Consider the following 23,410-nt stretch of genomic DNA (forward strand, 5'->3'; position numbering starts at 1 on the left):
TGTTCGCCCCTCTACTAATTTAATATTTTCCCTAGTCTCAGCATGACTCGTATTCGTTATATTGATTGACCCACGAGAAATTGAAGATGTTGATTAGCCCAGTCGACCTGAATTTTAAAGTCGTTGGAAATGAAACAATGACAGAAATCAGTTCAGCTCTGATTACTCACGAGTCAGGATCAAAGACCTGGAGCCTTCTATACCTACTGGTAGGTAGTTCTGTATTTTTGAAATATAAATTCTGGCATAAATCACATTTTATACAGTGAGGCATAAGCCCTTCATGGTATTTACATTTATGTGCCTAATTGATAGTATTAGTATGTGGTTCAATTGGAGGAACGTGACAATCAAAACAAACAGGTGATATTTCTTCTTAACGTTGAAGTAAATAAAATTAACAACCCTACTAGTATTGAAGATTGTGTTGTGCTCACTTCACCCCCTCACCAATCTACAACTCTTTTCTCCCTTTGCCGCTCCTCTGTTTCACTCCTCTGTTTGTAACTTATTCTTTCTTCCACTTCTATTCTTCTATTCTTTTTCACCTCTTCTCTTTCGAACTTTCCTTTCCTTTCCTCATCCACTTATCTTCTTTCCCCAACCAACTCGACTTGGTCTTTCACTATGGAGAATCTGGCTCCCCCAAGCTCTTCTATCTCTGTGGATCTCCCCTTCCGTCCTACTCCCCACCTTCATCATGAGGATTCAAACAAGAAGGAATTGGATGAGCCCCAAGCGACTGTCAGAGATACCCAGGTCAAAGATGCAGCGGACGAGCCATCCGACCCCACGCCGAAGCCCAAATCTGGGAAAACGAATACCAAATTTGAAGAAGCCTCTGAAGTGATTGGCCCTCAGATTGTAGCCGAGATGCACATGAAAAAGAAAAAGAAGAATCGACATGGCCCCAAGATCAAGCGTGGAATGGTAAGCGTGAAAGGACTCTGGCAAAATAGCTACGAAGGCTAATCTGTTTTGGGAAATAGGGCAAGCCCACTGGGTTTGAGGAATGGCATACCGATGGCCCGTTGACACCCGCTGAGTACACCGAAGACCTTGGCCTCTATGACCTGTATGTTTTATGAAAGCAAATACAATGCTTGACAGCTACGCTAACACATTCTGATCACCTTTAGAAATCGATCTTTCAAGGAGTAAGAAAACATGCCTGATGTTGTGATGCTCAGACTAACCGTCTTCCTGTAGTCGGATCGAGGAAGCCCTGATGCGATTCCAGAGAAAGCGCCGGATTGAACCTGCTCGAAGCAATGTCTTCCAGAAATACCTGCAATATGGAGGTGTTTCATTCGGCCCTAACTTTGGAACCGGTGTTACTGAATCGGACATGAAGGAAATGACCACGGAAGAGATCATGCAGGCTCGAACTCAGACTCTGATCGAAAAGGAGCGCGAGGGCCTGGATATCAGCTTTAACGAAGTTGTTGCAGGTTTCCTGTGAGTTCAACCTTGATACCTCCGTGGCTTACTGGAGCTAATCTTTTTTAGTGGCTCTTTCTACATGGGATACTTCAATCCAGACAGCACGGCTGATATTGAAATGGCCACTGATACCATCCGGAACTTCCTTACATTTTTGCTTTTCCACAACGTGTGCCCAGAGTACAAAGACGACATCCTTCAGGCCCGCAAGACATGTAACATTGCCAGGTTGGAACTCTCGAAAAGTATGAAATTGATCGGCCATGTCCCAGGAGACTTCAATAGAGCATGCTCGTCTCTCTTCAGCGCAGGGTACCTTTCAGACGACACGTCTGGTATCGAGAAGGCTCAAAACACCATCAAGTATGCTATTGCTGGCACCCTTCCCGCCGAGATCGCCACTCTCTTTAGGCAGCATGTCCGCGATCGGGATATTCAGGTGCAGAGAATCCCAGATATCGATGGGTTTGAGGTCATCTCTGTTGCTAAGCCCGAAATTGATGTCCTTGCCTTCTATCATGCATTCACGAACGGGCTGGGTCTGACTCCGGTTGGATATGTCAAGGCTAAGTCTTTCCGTGACCCTGGTAAGCCGGAGACCGATTTGAGCACCGAGGAGCGCTGGGACTGGGATCATGGCAAGGCGCCTAGCCATGAGTTTCTTTTCCTCATCGAACAAGATCAACTCGACCTTTACTATCCCGGGTTGAAGGTCCAGACCAATGTTTGGAGGCTCAATTGCGGAGCGTACTATTTCCAAGGCATCTACTCAACTCTCCCAAGCTTCGCCGCTAACATCGGAAATGACTTGATGTTGAACTGGAAGCGACCCCGTGATCTGAGAAATGAAGTCCGGAAATCCAAGGAGTCCGAAAGTCACAATGATCTGTTCGTCGACGATGCCATCAAGATGGCGCTTAAGGCTACTGGCCAGAAGCAAGACGATGACAAAGGTCTTGAAAATGCCGACGAGTCCGATGAGCACTATGACACAGCGGACGACGGCGAGTGATTGCCAAGGAACAGACAGAGGCAGTTCCTCCCCTTTTCTCCTTTCCCTTTTTTTTTACTAGTATTTTCATATTTTATCTATCTTTAGTCAAGATTTTTCATCTTTTACTCTTTTAAAGAAACCAGGTATGGATCAGCGCAGGTGAAGTTCGTGGATTTGAGATTGTCATAACAGATATTTAGCCATCGATCATGAAAATTTTATCTTTGACATCCAAGTTTACGGCTTCACAAGAGGCTTGCCCATTGTCTTCCGGCCTTCCAGGTCCTGTTCGTTGAGAGTAAGCACTAATTCGTACATAGTAGTAAGAGGGGTAACGAAGACTAACCGTGTGAACTTGAGCAATCTGCTCCAATGGGTATACCTTGTGAATCTTGACCTTGAGTTGACCCGACTTGAGCAAAGTAAAGAGTTCATTGGTGTAGTACTCGAACTCTTCTCGAGTCTCGATGTATCCGAAGAGGGTGGGGCGAGCGATCTTAACACACTTCGGGGAGAGTCTCCTATACAACCTGGTGAGCATTGTCCGCAATTTTCCGGGATCATACTTACGGGAGGGGAATGGGAGGAACCGGTCCACTAGCATTACCGAACCACACGATGGTCCCCTTGCGCTTAACAGCTTCCAAGCTACCTTCCCAGGTATCCTTGCCAACAGAGTCGTACACGACGTCAACGCCGCGGCCACCCGTCGCCTCCTTGACCAACTTGACCCAATCCTTACCTTCTTCGCTGCGGTAGTCGATAACCACGTCAGCACCCAGGCTCTTAACAAGAGCACACTTCTCCGCGCCACCGGCCGTTCCGATGACCTTTGCGCCGATCGACTTGAGGATCTGGGTCATGAGGAAACCAGCGCCACCAGCAGCAGCATGCAGGAGAACCCAGTCACCCTTCTGCACGGCGTAAGTCTCCTTGGCAAATGAGAGGACAGTCAGTCCACTCAGGAAGGAAGCCATCACATCCTCGTCACTAATACCCTCGGGGATCTTGACAGTCTTGGCTGCAGAAACGGCGGTGTATTCGGCATAGCCACCATTCGCCAACCAAGCAACGCGGTCTCCAACCTGGAAACCGGATGTGTTGGGTCCTACCGCTGCGACAACACCTGCGCCCTCGCGACCCAGGATCTCCGGCTTCGGGGATGCGTACAAGCCGGTGCGGAAGTATGTATCGATAAAGTTCACACCGGAGATGTTGTTGCGAACAAGGAGCTGGCCTTCAGTGGGTGTAGGCACTGGGTAGGATGTCTTGTATTGCAAGACTTCGGGGCCACCAGTCTGCTCGACCACGACGGCCTTCATGGTAGTGGGGACGGACATGTTGCGTATGGATGTGAATGTGAACGGTCTCGAGGTGGGGATTGGTGGGATAATATGGTTGCGAACAGCTGCAAGGCGAATACTGCTTCTGCGGAGTGTACAGAGTGACATTAGAAAATGGAAGGAAGTGGGGGAAAGTGTGCAACTAAAAATGGGTGAGATTCGTGTTATTGCATCAACAGCTTCATTTGTCATCGCATCCCCGCATTCTCCGCCTACGGAATTATCAATTCACTCTTCGTCAGCACTACGCTTCATCCGGGCTCATTGTTCTAGTTGATTACTGAGCCATAGTGGGATCCGATGACATCCAATTCGACAATTACTTCAGTTTCACTACGATATCTCTCCACTGCAACCCGGGTTAAAAGCCGATTGTATTCGGAGCTTCCGAGAATGTGGGGTTCTTGACGCCATTCCGTCGGCTTCCCAAGAACCGTCGGATCAACCCCGATGTACAGGTTGTACAACATGGGCACTTGTCAGAGCCTCGTGAGTCGTGGCGCCTATCGAGACAATTGTCAAACAAAAGAAAGAATTTTCTTTTTTCCAACGTGTCTTGGATTAAACTCGAGCTAGGATCTAATGAACGGATGTCCAGCCATTCTAACCGCCCATGTCCCTTCTAAACAAGAGGGGTCATGATCGTCATGCGCAGAGCGACCGTGACTTTTTCACTTGTTTCTTTTCCAGGATGAACGTTGGTGACAATACATATATGCTTTCGTATCTCGGCCCCTGATAATATATATGCACGCTACGCAAGGATATGAGATATGAGCGGTGACAGGACAAGTCTTTCAGAATCAAAGGTTGCTTATTTCCTTTCTGGGCAGACCCTGCGCCCGATCTCGGTTGGCCCACTTCAAATGTTGTCACTGCAGGATTTCATGCTTACGGTCTGCAGACCAAGCACTGGGATCTACATCCGCTGCGGTTCCTAACCCAGGCCCACAGTTAGCCTCGGATCGCTCATGCAACTCGCCATTTTCAAACATTTTTACACGCCAGGGGAACCTATCTTTGAATAGATCTATTTCATGCTTTCTCGGGGATTCTTTATTCTCCTTGTCCCTGGTGGATCCAGGCTACAGTAAACATTTGAATGTTGTTGAAACACGGGAGCGTCCGTGTCTGACTTTGTGCCCAATGAATCCATTAATGATCGACCTTGCCCACTATAGCCACGCCTCGCCTCTTGCGTCTTAGTGAACGTTCGAGTAAACCCCTTGTTTGGCGTGTTTCGATGGGAAATCCCTGTGGACACTACATGCGGCCTGATACTATTCCTGGTCATTCGTCCACTTTCGCCCAATCACTATTGCGGCCCTATCAGAGTTCTCTTCCAGCCCGGGTGATGCCCGATTGACCAACACTTATATACCCTGCTCTAACCCGGGCTGCGCACACACACGACATCATTGCATCTTTGTTTTCAGATACAAAAGGCGGAAAATTTCTTCTTTCCCTTCCTAACTGAGGCTATTATACACCAGCTTCTTGACTCGCTTTACTGCCCAACTCTTGACTACTTAAACCTTTAAGACTATGATTTTAAATTTCTCTCGAGCTTCACCAACACACCACATTACAGCAGGGTAAAAAAAACATCGAATCGTACTATTTCCAATTGACTCTGTATGATCACACCAACTACCAACAAAAAAAAACAACATGTCTTCTTCTCGCAATGCACGTTTCCGATGGCCTCCCGTGCCATGCGTGGAGGAAGAGCCTGCCTCGCTCGCTCGAGAACTACACGGTCTTTCAAAGCTCGGTGAAAAGCCTGGAGTCGAGGGAGCCTGTAGAAGGGGTACTGTTGATCAATACCCGGTCATTCTCTCTCCGGATTCTCCTCTTCCGACGTCAATCGACCCACCCAGCGCCTTCGCTTCCCCTGGATTGGAAAATGTCTCCTCCGATGACAACAGTTCTGGCCTTCGTACTCCTCCTCCACCGACGGCCTCGAGTGTACCTCGAAGCCAGGCTCCACAGGCCTACCAGCAGCTCCCCACCCCGGGCCAACGATCTCCTCCCCAGTTTCCGGAGCCAGTTGTCCGCACCAAGGCTTCATTAAACGAATCTTATGGTGCTCCTCCACCGACGGCCTCGAGTGTGCCTCGAAGCCAGGCTCCACAAGCCTACCAGCAGCTCCCCATCTTGGACCAACGATCTTCTCGCCAGCGGCGTCCCCAGTCTCGACCACGGGGCCGCGATTTTAACAGAGATGAAGTGGAGTATTTTCAACAGAGCGGTACACGTCCACTACACTCTGAACTAGATAATCAAGGCCGTCCTTTTGATTTGACCAATCTATTGACGATGTTGCCCCCGGAAGCACCTTTGAGCCGTTCAACTAGCGTGCGTGCTGGAAATTCACCTGCTCAAGCACCTCCAAGCTATCAACGCACGGAGCAAAGCCCTGAGTATCAATCAGACTCGAGCACTACACGTGGCAGACCATCTTCCTATGTCCCCTCAGACTCGAGCATCACTCGCGGCAGACCATCTTCCTATGTCCCCTCGCCCTCGGTTTCCACTCCATTGACACACATGCAAGCTAGGCGTTCTCCTGATGCTCCTACACTCTCGGAGAGAATTGAAGAGAAACTGCGATTGAGGCATGAGCTTCGCGAGCTAGGATCTGATTCAGACACAGAGCCTCCCAGGCGACCCAGGGCCAAATCTATCAGTCCAAAGATTCTACCGGTGGCTCCGCACAGAGAAACACGCCCAATTTCCCGTGAGCCTTCTCGTTCTTCAAGCCGTCATCCTATGCCACCTACCAAGGAGCCTATCAAGACAGCCACACTTCAAGAGCCCAAGCACCTTCAGCCACCCACACGGGGTAGGGCGACTTCCCTGGTCGCGCCTGCGCCGCCGACCTTACGGCCTTCATCCAGGGCCCCATCGGCTATGGTTTCCAGGTCTATGTCTTCGGACGAGGCCCAAGCCAGCTCTAGCAAGCCTCGTCGGACCAACTCTGTGAAGTTTGTAGATCAACCGCCACGGCAAAGCGTCCCCCCACAGGCACTCACCTTGGCACCCAAACCCACGTCCAGCCAAAAGTCCAGCTCTCCACAGCGCTCGACAGGGGGGGCATGTGTGATCCCATGCCCTCGGGGGAACCCCGTATCAGGCTACAATGACTGGGTCACCCTAAAGGGCCTCCCACACCTGGACATATGTCCCTCCTGCGTGGCGCAGATTTCTAATTCCCGATACGAGGACCTATTCGTCCAAAGCTTACCCAAGCCACCCAACCTGAAAATCCGCTGCGCCTTTTCCAACGCCTGGACTCGCCTGTGCTGGACTCAGATGCTCAAAAAGAAGCACGACAGCCTGGAAATGCTCTACCAGCTGACCCGCCCACCACCGGGCATCACCCCCTGCGCTCGCCGTGACCCAGTCGAGCAAACCTGGTACCGTGTCGTCGACCCAGAAACAGGCATGTTCCTACCCCGCTTCCATGTCTGCGGCAGCTGTGCACGAAGCGTCCGTATCTTGGTCCCCACCCACCGAGACACATTGGAACACTGCCCGGAGGTCCAGGAGCGAATTTGCGACTTCGTGACCTCCAGCCCGCGCTTTGTCCAGTATATCGATCTGCTGGATACATCTGCCGCCCGTACGGAGCCAGGCCGTCGTCCAGATCTGCGAGAGCTGATATCTTATGTCCGCCGCAAGACTTCGCTGCATGACTGCCGCCGTGACAGGCCCATCAAGGGCGCTTGGCACTATATTCCCGAGCTCCCAGAGCTCACGGTTTGCGAAGACTGCTACGATGAAGTCATCTGGCCGCTGGCCAAATCGAATCATTCCCTTGCGAAGAGTTTCTCGACCAGTACGCATCTGTTACCTGGTGACAGGTCGAATCGGATCCGTGAAGCGAGCTGCCAGCTCTACACAACGCCGATGAGGCAGATGTTCAAGGAGGCTATCTTGAGGAACGACTATCCGGGCCTGGAGCATATTGCTCTTAGGCGGTTCGATGCGCAGAGGAGATACAATGATCGGAGGGCTGAATTGGACGAAGCTGAGCGGAGGGGGTATGATTGTCAGGGAGAGATCAGGAAGGCTGTTAACGAATGGAGAAAATGGGAGTGACTTTTATGCCCCGGCGTGGGCACTGTTCGGAGGTACTGGATCTTGTGTACACTGCTGTATTATTTTGTACTTTCTTGGCGGTTGTATGGTTCTACGTTTAGTTTTTACAACTTTTTGGGATTGGCATTTGGGTATCTAGCATTTCATAGCATTGGGATAGCATTGGGACGGTATTGGGGTAGCATAGGTAGCATAGGTAGCATACATAGCGTTGTTTTTCATGAAATCTTATGGTGATATTAACATCGAAAATTCTCTTTGGTACGTCTACGGGTACCAGTAGATATTTAGACGTGTAAATGTACCAGCATCTATGATGAATGTTGAAGGGAGACATCTCTACTGCTGTGGAAATATCTGTATCTTGCGATCGCTCAAAGCGTATGATTCGTTGTCATTTCAGATGCATGTAGATCCCCGTGACATCAAGGTGAGAATGTTCAAATTTGAGGTATATGGATCCCAAAAACTCCAATGCTTATTAAATCAAAGCCAGTCGACATATGCAAGGGTGGAGATATTTCCATCTGATCAACCAACCAACCCAACAACCTCATCAGGCCAACGCCTGGCCCAGATCATAGCTGCCGAGGGAATCGTTCCCCGAATTGGTGACAGAAGTAAGATCTTCCCTTTCTCTGCGTCCACATTGGCGACATAGAGGAATCCCTTAATGCTGGCATCACGGACACCAGCTGGCGAAGCAGTAGTCGGCGCGTGGGTGATAGCGATGAGAGTATTTTCCAGGGCCAAAGGCGCAGGGGGAAGGATCCGTTTTAGAGGAATGTTGCTATTAGCATATGAATGCCCGGAGGATATGTGCTGGTCGGACGAAAGACCGACGATGCCGGGAAGAGGTGCAGCGCGATCTGGTTCTTGTTTTGGCGGGGAATAATCGTCAACGCCTCCACCCGGGAGGAAAGAGTCGCCTGTGCTAAGTTGGGACGGGTCATAGTCGTCTTCATCTTCGTCCTCGATAGAAGTGACGGTGTAGTTGTAGACTGTTAGGGAAGAGAAATCGACTTGCAAAGTAGAAGGAGATAAGGTAATGGCGGTCGTGAGAGCATTCGAAGGAGCCGAATTGCCAAAGAAGTAGGATCGAATCTGGGACTCGCGTGTTTTCATGAGGAAGGCCGCATCGCGATCAACGCAGCCCCCAGATTTTGAGAGCTTCACAACAGAGACCCGCTCATCGAAAACGGCCGCGGCAGCACTTGAACTGGGCTTATTATCGTATTGCTTGACCATGTTGCTGTACAGGCGCTCCGAGCCCAGGACCACGATGGTAGTAATAGCGAATTCGGTGACGATATGATTGATCAATTCAAGACTTCCAGGCTTGCCAGAGCTCAGGACACCCGGTGTATCGACAATGATTCCCGTGCGACGAACATCCTCATCTTTAGCCATGCGCTCCGTAACCTGAAGCGCCAAGCGCGACACAATGGGCCGGTAGACCGCGCCCTCGCCGTCCAACGGACTAGGCAACGGATAACTGTAGACGAGCGGCAGTTTCACGGGCACAGGGCTAGGCCCCGACATGGGACTGTTGCCCCAGCCATTCTCGATATCCAGCATTGTGCGAAACGCCGTCGCGGTCAATGTACCCGGAACGCTGAGCATGCCTTCCGTCGGATCAAGATTCACAACCAGCGGTTGTCCCCCAAGCTTCGTCGAATACGCAGTAAGGGTCTTGGCCAAGCTGGTTTTGCCCGCGTTGTCGGGACCCAGCAACAACACCCGAGGACCATCCTTGCCTGATCCTTGCGAATCCTCCCGTATTGACTCGAGCGCAAAGTGGAGATTGGCATATTCCACCATGGAGGTGTCATCGGACGTGTACTCGCTCTGGCAGCCGCCTGCGCCGCGGCCTGCTGCGGACGTGGATCCATCCACCGTGGTGGTGGTCGCGGTGTCACCGGCGCTGATTTCGAGTTCGCAGCCGTGCCATGTGTAGATTGCAGCTTTAGTGCCGGTGAATGTGTATGTTTGTGACTCGGCGAGTTCGGTTCCGAAGAGTTCGGCGGTTCCGTTCAGAAGCTGTGATGCGGTGATGGGTGAGTGATGTTGCTCTCATGATACGGAATCAAATCATCCTGCGATTGTGCGATCATATATCATGGACGTACCTTAACTTTGACGATGTGACCAAACGCGACCTCGAATCTCCACTCTGAACCTGGGTTCAGGGTGATTTGCGCCGGCGGGGCGACAGCATATTGCCTCTCCTCGGAGGGCTGGGTGAGCTCTAGGCCCGGAAGAGACATCGAGCCGCGAGATTGACGAAGAATTGCAGGGTAGCTCAGATGTTTGAAGCACAGTCAAGGTTGTGGGAGGTTAAGGAATTGGAAAAAGTAATTTTGCAAGTTGCAGGAGCTTGTCTTATCACTGTTGTCGTTATTCTCGTTGCTATCGCCGTCGTTTTTGGACTTTTGACGTGTTTGCATCTCCGCTCTCTAACGCCCGCCCCGCTCCACTTGAGCTTCTCCAACTTCAAATGTTAGTTCTACGACAAAACTGACATACTACTAGTATGTACTGGACTCTTACTTCTCTTTTATATTTGAGTTGATAACATCAGCTTGATTCAACCTATCTTAACAACCAGAAAAAGCAATTTGAGCATTATATATGTGTTTATTGCATTTAAAGGCGACTGTTAGGCCACCTATTATTAGCTATACCAGATCTCACGCAGCTAGTGTAAAACAGCAAAAAGGACATTGGCAGAGCATTTGGTATAGAGGGGTTCGTGGCTGTGGGAGGGACCAAGGATCAAGGGGATTGGGGAGAATTGGTGATTAATTTTTTGTTTTGGAGGTGAATTCAAGGTCTTGTGCAAGGGTCGGAGCAACTTGAAGATATTAAAAAAAAGGTTTCATATCGAGGGCAAGTACAGGAGGGACATTCAAGAAGGGAAGCATTCAATGGCCTCAGGGATCGTGGTAGGTACCATGGCAAAGAAGAATGAGAAATATATTTATCATAAACAACAAGTGGGAATGGGAGAAGTGATTTCAGTGTCCAGATTCTGTAGGATTGAATTATCCAAAACGAAGAGGGGGAGCAAACAGCACACTGTCATCTGAATAGAACAATGGCAAAGCGGCATGGGGAATCCAAAATAATACTTTCCAGGCCAAGTCTGTCAGTACAAGGCTCCAGAGCTGGGGAATATGGGGAGAAGGGGGAAGGGGGTGGTAATTTTGGCCAGGTTATCCAACCATGACCCGAATTAGATCATCAATTTAGAAGAAGTAAGGAATTGAAGCACTGGGAGATATGTCAGCAATGATTGTCTTTCAAAGACTCGAGGTTTGAATACGTACGCGAGTGCAAAGGCAGCGGAAACACCAAAGAGAGCACGGTTCCGAACCCGTTCGCGCTTGAGCTTCTCCTCCAGAACCTTGGCCTTCTTTGCTCTCTGGCTAGCCTCAGCCGCTGTCTCTTCATCGTCATCCTCAGGCTTGCGCTTCTTGGTGACCTTGACGGATGGTGATCCTGTAACTGTGCCTTCGGAGGTTTGGGTCTTGATGGCATCCTCCACCATCTCCTTGGCCATGGCAATCATCTCCTCCGTTTCCTTGGCGGACGGCACTTCAGGGAGAAGAATGGGCAGGTCAACGGAGAGTGTGGCCTGGGTGGGTTCAGCGGTTTCTGTAGCGGAGGCCTTGACAGTCTCGGTCTCGGCCTCAATTTTGGACTCCTTGACATCCTTCTTCTTTTTCTTCTCTGCCTTCTTCTCTTCCTTCTTCTCCTCCTTGACCTTCTTTTCATCCTCCTGCTTCTTGGTCTCGTCGTTCTCCTCTTCGTTCTCCTCGTCGGCCTCAGTAATGGTCTCGGCGGCGACCTTCCTGTGCCTCATCGTACTCGACTTCTTCTTCTTCTCTGGGGAGCCGCCGGTCTTGAGTCCAAAGTCTTCCACGCTCTCCAAAATCCCGTTTGCTAAATCCAATTCAGTTTCGGCTGTGACTTCCAGGGCCTTTTGCAGGCTATCATTGGCAGCAGACGTAGAGGGAGTGCTAGGGGCCTCCTTTGTAGAGCGGGCTGTCCGAGCCTTACGGGGGGAAGTAGTAGATCTCTTAGTAGGAGAGACCGAGCGGCGGCTGCGGCGCTGAGCCAGAGAGAGTTCATCCGAATCAGGCAGTTCAAACTTGGGTGGCGGGGTGATGTGCTTCTTCGCACTAGACGGACTCTGTGCAATATCGGTGGAGTCTAGCAAGGCACGGACCCAGTCGTACATTCGGTACTCTTTGGAAAGTTCAAGAGCTAGAAATTATGGTCAGAAGGTGTTTGTTTGTACGGACAGGATGTTCAGACGTACCAAACAATGGGGCGATCCACACATTGCCAGCAACTTCTTCCTGGCTGGTGTGCTCGCGTTTCTTCAGATATTCCCGTTCAATACGCTCCTCTTCGGCCTTGGCCCATGGGAAGGCAATCTTGAACATGCCAGTGGCACTAACGAATCCATCTTTGCTCCTTCGCTATTCACCCGGTAAAGTCAGCGGTTGGCGTATATTGATATGGGGCGTATGGAATGTTCTTACCATCAAAAAGTAAGTCTCCGGGTGCTGTTGAGAGTTGTGTGAAGGGAAGATCTCCGAGCCCTTCAAATCCTTGGGCAGAGGGGCCCGAAGGTGAGCATACTCAAACAAGCCCAGATTCTCGATCTTGGTCGCATTCGAGGTGCCAATCTGGCCAGGCTTGACAGAGAGGTTGGTCTTGCCAAGACGGCGGCGCGCAAGAAGCTCTTCATCTATAGGACGGGGAAAATCGACAGGTTAGAGATGGCACGTTGGATGGATCCAGGAGATGGCAGTTAGAAGACGCGGTCGCGCGACCACGCGCCGTTGAGATGACACTTACAGGCCGGTGTAGCATCACTCAAGATGAGTGGGTTGGTCTTCTTGGGAAGTTCTCGCGACATGGTGGATGGTTGCGACAGGATCGAAGATGTGTTGGATGTCTAGAAGGTTGCGAACAAGATGCGCCCACGGCCACGTAGCAGGCGCGTCGCTAGGAAGAAAAGGCGGGTCGGACTTTGATACCGGGCGGGGGGATAATGCGGGATAGGGCGAGTCAACACGCCGCGACAGTCCAAAATACAAGTCAATGCACGGTTATCACTCCCAAAAGAAGTTCGAATGAAAGAAGCGCGATAAAGGATAAATTCAGAACAATCAGGGGAGAAGGCTTTCGCGATGGGAATGAGGCCTTCGTACGGACCTTGCTCTTTCCGGTAAGGTCCGGTTACGGCGATGTATGATGAATGTATTTGACAGATATCAGTGGTCAATCAGATCAATACAGTGTTCCCGTAATACCATCTCGTTGGGAAACAGCGGAGACCTCGTGACCCGTGACCCGCCCTCATTCCTCGTTTGTTTTGCTTTTTTTCTCTTATTTCCTTATTCTCTGTCATATTTTACTACTATACCAGTCCATTCAATCCTATTTACAGATAAAATGATACATTCGATCGATACATAAAACTTGGTAAAAAAAAAGAAATGTCACTTATATACTATAGTATACCTCATATATCCTTCTTTAGATTCTAACAATTCCCTCTCCACATTCTTCAAAAGACCCAACTTCAATCCCTTCTAGCCTATTCCCCTGTTCAGCTAGCTACCTGAATCACTGCATCCAGATGTCAAGGCGGTCTAGCATTATGCAGGATCTTGCCACATCATCTCCCCCACCTCCCGCTTCGAGTCTTCGTTATCGTGACGGTGGAACCCCACGATATCCTAAAAAGGTTAAATTGCCTGCTTGTTGATCAGTACTGAAGGAAAAATGTTAGATGCTTCTTTTTAAACACCCAAAGAACGCCAGTAAATTGTGCAGTATAAACACGTACTGAAGTCCAAGTTTCCTAATACCCAATGGCAACTCGCGAGCCAACGTTGGAAACAAAGTACATAACCGGGCTATTTCTACTGGGCAAGGCTGCCCTGGTCCGCATTTCTCTCTGGAATCGAGTGTACAGTATTCACCTCCTACTGCTAGGGATATTCCAGTTTTGAAACATTTCATGATCGGGACTAGTGTACATGTACAATTTCCCCATATAACTCTTTACCACTTTGGGCGAATATATTATATGCCGTTGTCGCCTGAATGGGGAATATTTCAAATCATTAAATTCCTAAAATTCCTAAAATACGACGCCCAACCCGATCAAGTAGCGAGATTTCCGCGAGAATCGACCATCATTTTCACTGTAAATAAAACCATCTGATACCAAAAGTGTTGCATCGTGGTTTCCAACCTTCCCCACCCCCCCGTAAGCCTTTACATGTTTGTCCCAGTGCCCACTTCGCAGCGGCACGACTTTCTTTTTGTCTACAATTTTGGTCAACAAATCATGGAAATGATGTCTTATGCTATTCTGATTATCGAGAATGATGTATTTGTTCCAGCTGTGAAACATTTGCCCATGGTCGCCTTGCCACTGCTTGGGGGCCGAGTACGTACGAGGCTACCAGCGACATAGTCATCCGCCCCAGTCCCATTCCGGTAATCCTACATCAATCATAGTTCTTACTTATAGCCACCACGCCCCGCTGTGACTATGTCGCGCCTTCTGGTGATATGCTGCTTATCCTTTTCTTGCTCTTGTTGCCATGATGGTTATACCTGAAGACAAACCTCTGCATCAGATTGCAGCTCTCAAACAAGTAGCAAAACTGCTCTATGACACCTCAGAGACATCGGTTCTGACCTGCCACGCAAAGAATGAGCTTGGTCAACTCATTGCCCTCCTTGGTCTCTCAGGGAAACATTTCCTTGAATGCCCAGAGATCGCGGGTCCCCAGGAACAAAGGAAGTTGAAGATTTATCACTCTATCCTGGTGGACTTGAAGAAAGTCCAGAAAAGTACAACTGAAGTTGACTCGCCGGAGGTCATCGAGGATGTTCGCGCTCTGATTGATGACATGAATTTTGGTCTGAGCATTATGAACGCCCGTATGGTAGTGTACGTTGAATTTTGAACAGCTCTGTGCCTATCCATGTTCTAACGTTTACATATGCATATAGATCGTCACAGAACAAGATGAATCAAATGCTTCGGGATTACATCGTTCATGTTGCCACCGGAAGGCGAAACGCAAACATTGTCTCGAATCTTTTCAAGGACGGTTCATTCTTCGAAAAAGACAAGGCATGGAGGGATCTGCAGCGAGAGCTGCAGGACTTTGGCATGACACCAGAACAGTCTTTCCAGGAGTATGACTTCATCCTCATGACTCTCCGAAAAGCAGCACTCGAGAGCAAGCTCCTCGGAAATATTGTTATACAACCACCGGCGCCCGAAATTCCCATGCCCCCATCGCCAACAACATTCACAAACTCGTCAAATGAGGATAGCAGGTCTTCCTCAGAGTACTCGAGAAGTTCAAGTGATTATCTTGACAGCGAATGCTGCTGGGAGAATGATTCGGTGCCGGTCAATGATATTCCCGTCTCCGTTGCCGTCGAGATCGAGGTCAGCAATCGCCAGGTCCCTCGCCGACTACCAGGGCGAGCTCTCGATGATTTCCCCGGAGCGAGAGACATATTCAACCCACTCGACGCATATGACAACCAAATGGTCTTCCGATCTTCAGCGATCTCAAAGCCAAAGCCTCCTTTGATACCCAGCTCTTCTTCCGACCAAAAAGCAGCCGGCTACGGCACCATCCCTATAAAGCTAGAAGCAAGAGGCCGCTCCGCGTCCGAAGGCAATTTCAACCGATTCTCCATGTTCGGCTCACCACAAGTCGCAGTCAAGCGAGGCAAGAGGCCCAACCTAATGAGCCGAATGAAATTCAAAATGACCAACAACAAAGGCGAGTTCTGCTCGTTAGTCAAGATCGGCGACGTATACGGAATCAAATGTGCGCTTGAAAAGGGCACAAGCGCGAACACCGAGAACCCTCTCGGACAGACGGGCCTGATTATCGCTGCCGCCTTCGGCCATTACGACGTCGTTATGCTTCTCATGGACTACGGCGCAAAGCTAGACGCAATGGGGCACGGCGGGGAGACGGCGCTGTCCGTCGCTACGCTGCGCGGATACAACGATATCGCTGAGCTACTTCTGGACCGCGGTGCGGATCCCAATGCAGCATCTGTGTATGGCAAGCCGGCTCTCTCACAGGCTGCAGGAACCGGTAATCTGGCTTTGACTAAGCTTTTGCTGGATTTCGGCGCGGATCCCAATGGTATTACCGCCTCGGGCGAGACAGCGCTTTCTTATGCTGCTGCGTGCGATCGGTATCAGGTTGCACAGCTGCTCCTCCGCAGTGGTGCCCATGCTGACAGAACGGGCCATGCTGGGCATACGCCCCTTCTCAAGGCTGTTGGTAAAGGAAGTACTCGGATGGCTCAGTTGCTGCTTGAGCATGGCGCTGATCCTAATCGACAAGATGGTCGTCAGCAAACTCCATTGATACAGGCAATGCAGCAGGGGAAATCCGAAATCCTTGCCTTATTTCTAAAGCATGGATATGGCCCTGACAATGGCTCTGGGTCTGCTCTAGGGGGACTGGGCTCAATGGCTGGAGAAATTTCGAAGAGGATGTCGCTCTTCAGCGTAAATTAAATATTTAGGTGGAAGTTGCGCAAGGTTTAGATCCTATTCCACTTTGGCGCTGGCGCTGAAGTATGCATATAGATTTATTGATAATGGATGGATACACTATTTATGTCTGCCTAGAATAGCCAAATAGAACATTTGAAATCTTTTTAGAACCAGTTGACATTTGAACATTGAAGTTCCTAGGTTTTATCATACCTATTAGGTATGTACCTGTTTCCTACATAGAACTTCATCTACTCAAGTAGTACATAGGAGCGGGCCATATATAGCCTAGTTCCAATATATGCACATGCAATGAAAACATTCCAAGTGCTCGCTACACTAGGCTGGGATGTTGTAATTCGTAGAAAGCACAAATCCAAATTGATTAGTGCTGATCATCTGTAGCTAAGTGGGGATATTGTCTCTCTTGCTTCCCAATCACCTCCCCAGACATTGTACCGATGTACCGTTACGTATGTTTAAAATCGGTCTGTCCTGGTGGGGCCAAGATTTGCTTTTGGGGACACACTATTTACTAGTAGATATAGATAGAGTCAATGGACACATTTTTCGCCATGACCAACAAGAAAAACCGACTGGCAGTCTCCGCAAAGTCCAATTGAACTCCAAATTAACTTGCAGATGGTACCTGCACAATACTTGACCAGATGCAATGCACTAGGGAATCCGAATAGCCTCGCCCCTCTCCACCGCCTTTTAAACCCCACTATGGGAGAGTCAGGAGACAAAGTGGGATGAGGAGCATCGTGTCTTGCCCCCCTTTTTTTCTTCTCCTCTTTTGAACATTTTTTTCCTTGACTTCCTTTACCTGCATCTCTTCTCCCATTGCAATCGCCTCGCGCAGCACTCTCCGCGACCCAATTCCTCTTTGTTTACTTCCCCCGGATTACTTTCAAGTTTCAACTTTACCCCCGCCTTACCCAACATGTCCGACCACCACGATGATCTGGCCGCCACCAAGACCGAAGGCTTCAAGGTCGGTGAGAAGAAGACTATGGAGGAGTACCAGCAGCTTGGTAAGGGATACCGTTTCTTCCTCGTCCCACTTGAATGATATGGGGGCCTCCATATATCCACCATACACCTCTACCCGCCATTTGCCGCTTCCCCTCACAACATAAACATGGAACAGACCAACCTAACGAACAACCGCAAAAACACAACCAACACCAACTAATATTATGTTACCCAAACAGACAAGGATGACGAAGCTATGGTCCGATGGAAGGCCTCTTTGGGCCTGAACGCTGGCAACCCCGTTGGAAAGGCTGGTGACCCCAAGTGTGTTATCAAGTCCCTCGCTCTGCGCGTCCAGGGCCGTCCCGATGTGACAATCGATTTGGCTACCCCCGAAGCTGTCAGCAAGCTCAAGGACCAGCCCTTCACCATTAAGGAGGGCGCCAAGTTCCACATCCAGGTGGTCTTCCAGGTGAACCACGACGTTCTGAGCGGTCTCAAGTACCTCCAGGTTGTCAAGCGCAAGGGTGTTCGTGTTAGCAAGGATCAGGAGATGTTGGGAAGCTTTGCGCCCAGCACTGATCAGAAGCCCGTCTATGTGAAGGAATGTAAGTTCAAAAATCTGACAATTGACTCAAGACCAAGTCAACCCACCTTGGGCAGATAGATCTGCTTAAGGGTTAGAGGAGAGATTTGATTTGATGCTGATTTGTCTTTCTTCTTTTCTAGTTGCTGAGGAGGAAGCTCCTTCTGGCATGCTTCTCCGTGGCCACTACAACGCCGTGTCCAAGTTCTTGGATGATGATGAACACACCCACCTCCAGTTCGAGTGGTCGTTCGATATCACCAAGGAGTGGTAAATCGGGATGTCTTTGGACTTTTAACTTCGTTTGAGCTTCTTTGAGCGGCCCATTGTTTATTCCAAGCGTGACGAATTTCTTTTACTTGAAAAAGCCTGATAGACAAGTCTTTTCAAGGTTGTTCCCGATTGGGGCTTCTGGCGGTGCAGTGTGTTGAAACTCTTTAGTCTGTATTGGTTTTCTCTTTTGCTTTACCTGTTGATTTTATTCGGGCTCCTGGAGATCCCGAATCAGATAGCTCAGGACATCACTAAGAACACAACAAAGTTTGCTACTGATATCAGTCCCGGTCATGATGTATCTTGCTGTCTTCTCAGCTTCTATTTTGCTTGCCGATTTCGATCAAGGTGGATATAGTACTTTCCCAATTGTAACGTGAAACAGCCCAATGTAATCCGTGAGTATGCAGTCGTGTTCTATTCCACCCCGTCCCCAACTCCTGTATGGTGGATGCAATCAATGCTGGATAAAGGACAATGAAGAAATGGAAATTCTGGAAAAGAAGCAAAATCGCAAAACGTAATAAATCATCATGGGTATCACAAGAAATAGTCAATCGTTGGCATAGAGTCCCGGTTCTGCTGTGCCTGTTGCTCGCTCCTGTGGACATCATTCTCAGGCGCCGCATCGAAAATGTTGAAGAAGCGTTCCATATTATCGCTGACTTCCAGGACACTGGCCAGGTTTCCACAGCGATAACAGTAATTGGGCGCACTCCAAACTGTACTTAATCGATCATCGAAGAGGATCTGATAACCCTCATTGCACAGCTGGTGCGCTCGCAGAATATGTGACATCTTGTTGACCTCGAGGAACTTCCGAACAACCTGCGCTCCAAAAGTATAGCCAGCTCCACGGGGGAGAGAGAAAATTCATCTCGTTCGGGATCGGGATCAGACCAGACCAGATCTGCCATCGGGCCCTCGTGAGGAATTTCACGGTACCGATCAATGATCTTGATCTGATCAAGAGAGTGAATTGAAGGAGAAAGACCGCCATGGACGCAGAAAATCTCATCGTTGATCACCACACTCAATGTTAAATAATCGAACATGTCTGTGAAGTAGTGCCACACGTTGGCATTGCCATACTTACGCGCGCACTCGGTGTAGAAGCCGTAGGATTGGGTGACACCACGGGATTCGTGATTACCGCGGATAAGATGGACTCGGTGGGGGTATCGTAATTTGAGGCAGACGAGGAGAGAGATGGTCTCCACACTGAATAGGCCACGGTCGACATAGTCACCTATAGATCCAGGGACATTAGCAAAATCGTTCCCATCCGTTCACAGCTAAAGTGTCTCCGTAGCCAATTTTTTAGCTGTGCGCAGGCTTTGGTCACTCACCGAGGAAAAGATAATTTGTATCCGGACAGAACCCGCCAATACGGAAGATCTCTAATAAATCAAAGAATTGGCCATGAATATCTCCGACAACGGTGACTGGCGCCTGAATATGAACCACATTGCTCTCCTTCATCAACAGCTCTTTTGTCTTCGCACAGACTGCCTCAATTAATGGCTCTGCAAGGAGCTCTTTCCGATAGAGCCGCGCGATGCACTCATCGAGGTCCATACTAGCTACACTAGCGTTAGCTCGTGTTTCTCCGCAATCGATGCCGGCGTGGCCAGGCTGAAATTTCTAGCCCCACTCTGAACATACTGGGAAGGCCGGGCATGTTGGCGAAAGGTACTGAGACAGAGACGAGGGAGTGTGTAGCCCCTGACGAGGAGGGGTATTGAAACTAAGCGGAATGCAGCCGCACAGAAGAGGTGCTCTGCTCAGGCTAAGAGAGAGAGGCCTGGCAGAGACAAAATATGGGATATTTGGATGGAGATCAACGGAGATTAGGGATGGATAGTCGGTGTACAGCAGGCATGGTGACGAGGAAGATCAGCACAGCAACAATTCCTCCGGAGTTCGACACGAGAGTCCCAGCCTTTTCCAGTGAGCGGACCTGGGGATACTGCCTCGATGGGATTCACCGCCATACCACGTGACTCCATACTCTATAGATAAAAAGAAAGAGAGATGATTAAAGGCTTTAGAGGCTTTGGTATGTATACTGGTATGTAGTAGTAGGCAATACAGCTTGCTGAATGAGATCTTCAGCGTCGATACCACCCAAGTGCCAATTGAGTGGAACATTTAGTCTAGTTTGTAACAAGGGCAACATCTACGCATTCAATCAATGCGCTTGGCCGCCGGAGTGACTAAGCAACTGCTGAGCTTCTTTATGGGCAGCTTCACTCTCAGAATCAGTCTCCTCTTCGTCGCTATCCTCCTCTTCTGACTCCTCACCGGAGTCGTCTTCTTCAGAGTCCGTCTCCTCCTCCGAATCCGTTTCTTCTTCGGACTCGGTCTCAGACTCGGTTTCTTCTTCCTCTTCCCCGAGCCACTGATCCAAAGTTTTCTTGCCACTTGCGCCTCCAATGGCTGCTGATCCATTTGGTCGTCGCGGTGGTGCGGTGGCCTGATGCTGGCGAAGCGCTTGGTCTAATTTCTGGCCGGCAGTCAATGAGCTCGGGGTCGAAGCAGATTCTGATTTGATATCTTCAATGCGGAGACTAGGATCGGGTTCTTGTCCTAGTTGTACCCAATCTGGTATATTGGTGTAGCCACGGAGCCCATGATAACCGGCATCGGGGCCTACGACAAGGGTTGCGGTCCCTACAAGGAGATCCTTGCGTGTTTCAGAGGGACTGGGGGCATGCGGAACGGGCTTGGGGGCAAGAAGAAGCAGGCTGGCCAACTGGGTTGAAGATGGAGTAGCAAGAAGCGATTTGTAGAGGCGAGCACGATCACGGAGATCATATGAGGTGTCGTAACGCGCGAGTAGGAGAATGTACCGCCAAAGTAATGTGATACGATCCTCTTCTTCTTTAGTGCCAATTTGTTCCTTTACAGCCGCTTCATTTTCAGGAACTTCATTTGACTCCGTATGGTCATCGGCCTGATCCTCCGTCCATTCGTTGCGGATGGCATGTTCGATCTTGGCAGAGCGATCAGGAGATGTCGGAGCAACGGGCTCTGCTGACTCCTGTGGCTGGTTTTTCAAGAGATGCTGGAGGTACACTTTGGCACCAAGTAGAACAATTTGTTGCTTAACAACCTCCAATTCCTCGGTAAATCCCTTAATCAGAACACGAAGAACATCTGGGGCGATGTTATGGTCAGGATCTATGCCTGCGAACTCACCCACGAGCCAGATAATCGTGGCTCTGGCGTCGGCATTTGTGGTGGTACCAAGATACGTAACAAGCTGAATGACAGTTTGTTTATGCGAGGTCGGGTCCTGTTGAATCAGATGTCGAATAACAGTCAGAGACTCAGAAACTAAGTTTCCGTCAAGACTAGAGACCTGCCCAAGTAGAATGCGCAGGCACATATCTGCGGTGGTGGAGTCGCCCTGAGCACAGCGTCCAATCGCTCGCACACTTTCGCGAACCAACTCAGGATCTGCACCCTTGGAAAAATGTTCCAGTTCACTAATTATAACCCCCTTCCAATGCTTTCCACAATGCGGGAATGTCATAGTAAGAACTTCCAACTTTAGACGCCAAATCTGTGGTGGGTCATTGGCATGAACGAGGAAGTGGGCGATGTACCTTGTGAAAGGCTTGGGTTCTCTTAAAGCGACTGCCACGATATTGTAAAGCGCAATCAACTGCATATCCTGCGGGCTTCGAAGAAGAGCCACCAATGGCCCGACAGCCGTAGCAAGATATTCAGGAGGTGCTAGGTAAAGGAAGCAGCGAACGACACTGACAATGACGGCCGAGTTTCTGTTTTGGAGTAATAACTTGCACGCCCGCAGGAGCAGTTCAAGATCAGGGTCTACCACAGGTATTTCGTACTCTTCGCCGTCATTTTGGTCGTTCAGCTGTTCTGCTTCATCATCATCATAAAACTTGGTTACCGCCTGTTTCACCTTCTGCGTCCGACGCGGAAAGCATTGGCGCGCATAAAAGGTTAAGAGGCGTAACGTTGCTAGTTGACCCCACTCATCCATATCCACCAATTTCTTGACCAAGCTGCGGTAATGCTTATGAACCAGATCAATCTGCTCCGGGCAGACTTCCAAGAATGCGGCCACGGCCGCGCCAACAACGAAATATTGCGAATCTCCAAGAAGAGTTGTTATATATCCAACCAATTGAGGCAGCGTGTTCGGGTCTAGGCGATAGCATTTGGGGATAGCCAGGGCGGCTGCTTTCCGTACGTGCGGGCTCATATCGCCGCACCCGCGCTTGATGGCTAGTGACACGATCTGGCTGATCACCGGCACGCGAATCCCAGACATTGTTCGCAGGGCCATAGTTCGGATCTGTGGGTTCGAATCTGTCAAGGACTTTTGAATGGCGTTGATGGACAGTAACGCCAAATCCGGTTCTGCCTCCGCATGGTGGACAAGGTAGATGTAGACTAGCTTCTTGACCTCCAGGTTGGCGCTGGCTGCGTTCTTGACCACGGCGGAAAAGAATGGATGGGAGGATTGGGATTGGTACATCAACTATTTGGTGGAAAGTATTAAGTTAGCCATCGTATCTCTCCAAATTGTTCTCTATTACGCCATCGCCATACCGAGATGACCTTCCGCATTCCATCCAGGACTTCCCGCTCATGCCGACTATCCAGAAGTTTTTTAATTTGGGCCACACTGTGAGTGCGTGAGAAAGAATCCGGTTTCAAAATCCTGTTGCTCGCGGCGGACTGGGCAGCTTCCAGGGTGAGCTCTCGAGCTATGCGCACAGTGGTTCCGTGGTCAGCTTCATGTCAAAAGGAGGCGCAAGAATAGGAAACGATCTCACCTGTTTCTAGCATCGAAGATATCCTGGAAATTGTCTCCATATTGATACCCGCCTCTGAGGTGCCTACTCTCAGACGTGCAGGAATTGGCTGGGGCTTGGGGGAGATGAGGGAAGACAGTAGGTGGGGGGAGGAAAGGCGGAGCCGCGGAGGAGCATGCACGCAGCACAACCTCCGATGTCAAGTCTCGTCACGCGCCTATTCCAGATTTCCATCCACGTCCAACACTTACAACCTATCTTTTTATTTTATTTTCACACGGTATCTTACACAGATTGAAGATGAAGGGATCTCAAATGCGGGGA

General features: G+C 49.7%; 9 protein-coding genes across 9 annotated transcripts; 4 read left to right on the forward strand and 5 right to left on the reverse strand.

Annotated features, from left to right (window-relative positions):
- Positions 1-627: 627 nt before the first annotated feature.
- On the forward strand, positions 628-2,455 carry N7466_002392 (uncharacterized protein; the record flags this gene model as incomplete). The annotated part of the gene is made up of 5 exons (XM_057161790.1): positions 628-930; positions 990-1,075; positions 1,140-1,157; positions 1,210-1,458; positions 1,510-2,455. The coding sequence occupies 5 exons, from the start codon at positions 628-630 to the stop codon at positions 2,453-2,455; spliced, it is 1,602 nt and encodes a 533-aa protein (XP_057025075.1).
- A 219-nt stretch (positions 2,456-2,674) lies between these two features.
- N7466_002393 (quinone oxidoreductase family protein) lies at positions 2,675-3,888 on the reverse strand (the record flags this gene model as incomplete). The annotated part of the gene is made up of 3 exons (XM_057161791.1): positions 2,675-2,722; positions 2,784-2,958; positions 3,008-3,888. 3 exons carry the CDS (start codon positions 3,886-3,888, stop codon positions 2,675-2,677), a joined length of 1,104 nt encoding a protein of 367 aa, XP_057025076.1.
- Positions 3,889-5,451: 1,563 nt separating this feature from the next.
- N7466_002394 (uncharacterized protein) lies at positions 5,452-7,884 on the forward strand (the record flags this gene model as incomplete). Its single annotated transcript, XM_057161792.1, has 1 exon — positions 5,452-7,884. The coding sequence occupies one exon, from the start codon at positions 5,452-5,454 to the stop codon at positions 7,882-7,884; it is 2,433 nt and encodes an 810-aa protein (XP_057025077.1).
- A 531-nt stretch (positions 7,885-8,415) lies between these two features.
- N7466_002395 (cleavage polyadenylation factor subunit CLP1) lies at positions 8,416-10,151 on the reverse strand (the record flags this gene model as incomplete). Its single annotated transcript, XM_057161793.1, has 2 exons — positions 8,416-9,924; positions 10,014-10,151. The coding sequence occupies 2 exons, from the start codon at positions 10,149-10,151 to the stop codon at positions 8,416-8,418; spliced, it is 1,647 nt and encodes a 548-aa protein (XP_057025078.1).
- A 981-nt stretch (positions 10,152-11,132) lies between these two features.
- On the reverse strand, positions 11,133-12,814 carry N7466_002396 (KilA-N domain-containing protein; the record flags this gene model as incomplete). Its single annotated transcript, XM_057161794.1, has 5 exons — positions 11,133-11,157; positions 11,214-12,153; positions 12,209-12,371; positions 12,435-12,643; positions 12,754-12,814. 5 exons carry the CDS (start codon positions 12,812-12,814, stop codon positions 11,133-11,135), a joined length of 1,398 nt encoding a protein of 465 aa, XP_057025079.1.
- Positions 12,815-14,516: 1,702 nt separating this feature from the next.
- Positions 14,517-16,477, forward strand: N7466_002397 (ankyrin repeat domain-containing protein; the record flags this gene model as incomplete). Its single annotated transcript, XM_057161795.1, has 2 exons — positions 14,517-14,869; positions 14,932-16,477. 2 exons carry the CDS (start codon positions 14,517-14,519, stop codon positions 16,475-16,477), a joined length of 1,899 nt encoding a protein of 632 aa, XP_057025080.1.
- Positions 16,478-17,402: 925 nt separating this feature from the next.
- N7466_002398 (uncharacterized protein) lies at positions 17,403-18,294 on the forward strand (the record flags this gene model as incomplete). Its single annotated transcript, XM_057161796.1, has 3 exons — positions 17,403-17,493; positions 17,674-18,042; positions 18,164-18,294. The coding sequence occupies 3 exons, from the start codon at positions 17,403-17,405 to the stop codon at positions 18,292-18,294; spliced, it is 591 nt and encodes a 196-aa protein (XP_057025081.1).
- Positions 18,295-18,833: 539 nt separating this feature from the next.
- On the reverse strand, positions 18,834-19,871 carry N7466_002399 (serine/threonine-protein phosphatase; the record flags this gene model as incomplete). Its single annotated transcript, XM_057161797.1, has 3 exons — positions 18,834-19,121; positions 19,199-19,542; positions 19,643-19,871. 3 exons carry the CDS (start codon positions 19,869-19,871, stop codon positions 18,834-18,836), a joined length of 861 nt encoding a protein of 286 aa, XP_057025082.1.
- Positions 19,872-20,484: 613 nt separating this feature from the next.
- Positions 20,485-23,168, reverse strand: N7466_002400 (AP-3 complex subunit beta; the record flags this gene model as incomplete). Its single annotated transcript, XM_057161798.1, has 3 exons — positions 20,485-22,809; positions 22,881-23,038; positions 23,108-23,168. Coding segments are annotated over 3 exons (2,544 nt in total), but the record flags the coding sequence as incomplete, so codon positions are not given.
- Positions 23,169-23,410: the final 242 nt, after the last annotated feature.

This window comes from Penicillium verhagenii, assembly GCF_028828195.1.
Source record: "Penicillium verhagenii strain IBT 33310 chromosome Unknown utg000003l_segment0_segment0, whole genome shotgun sequence".
NCBI classification, from domain to species: Eukaryota; Fungi; Ascomycota; class Eurotiomycetes; order Eurotiales; family Aspergillaceae; genus Penicillium; species Penicillium verhagenii.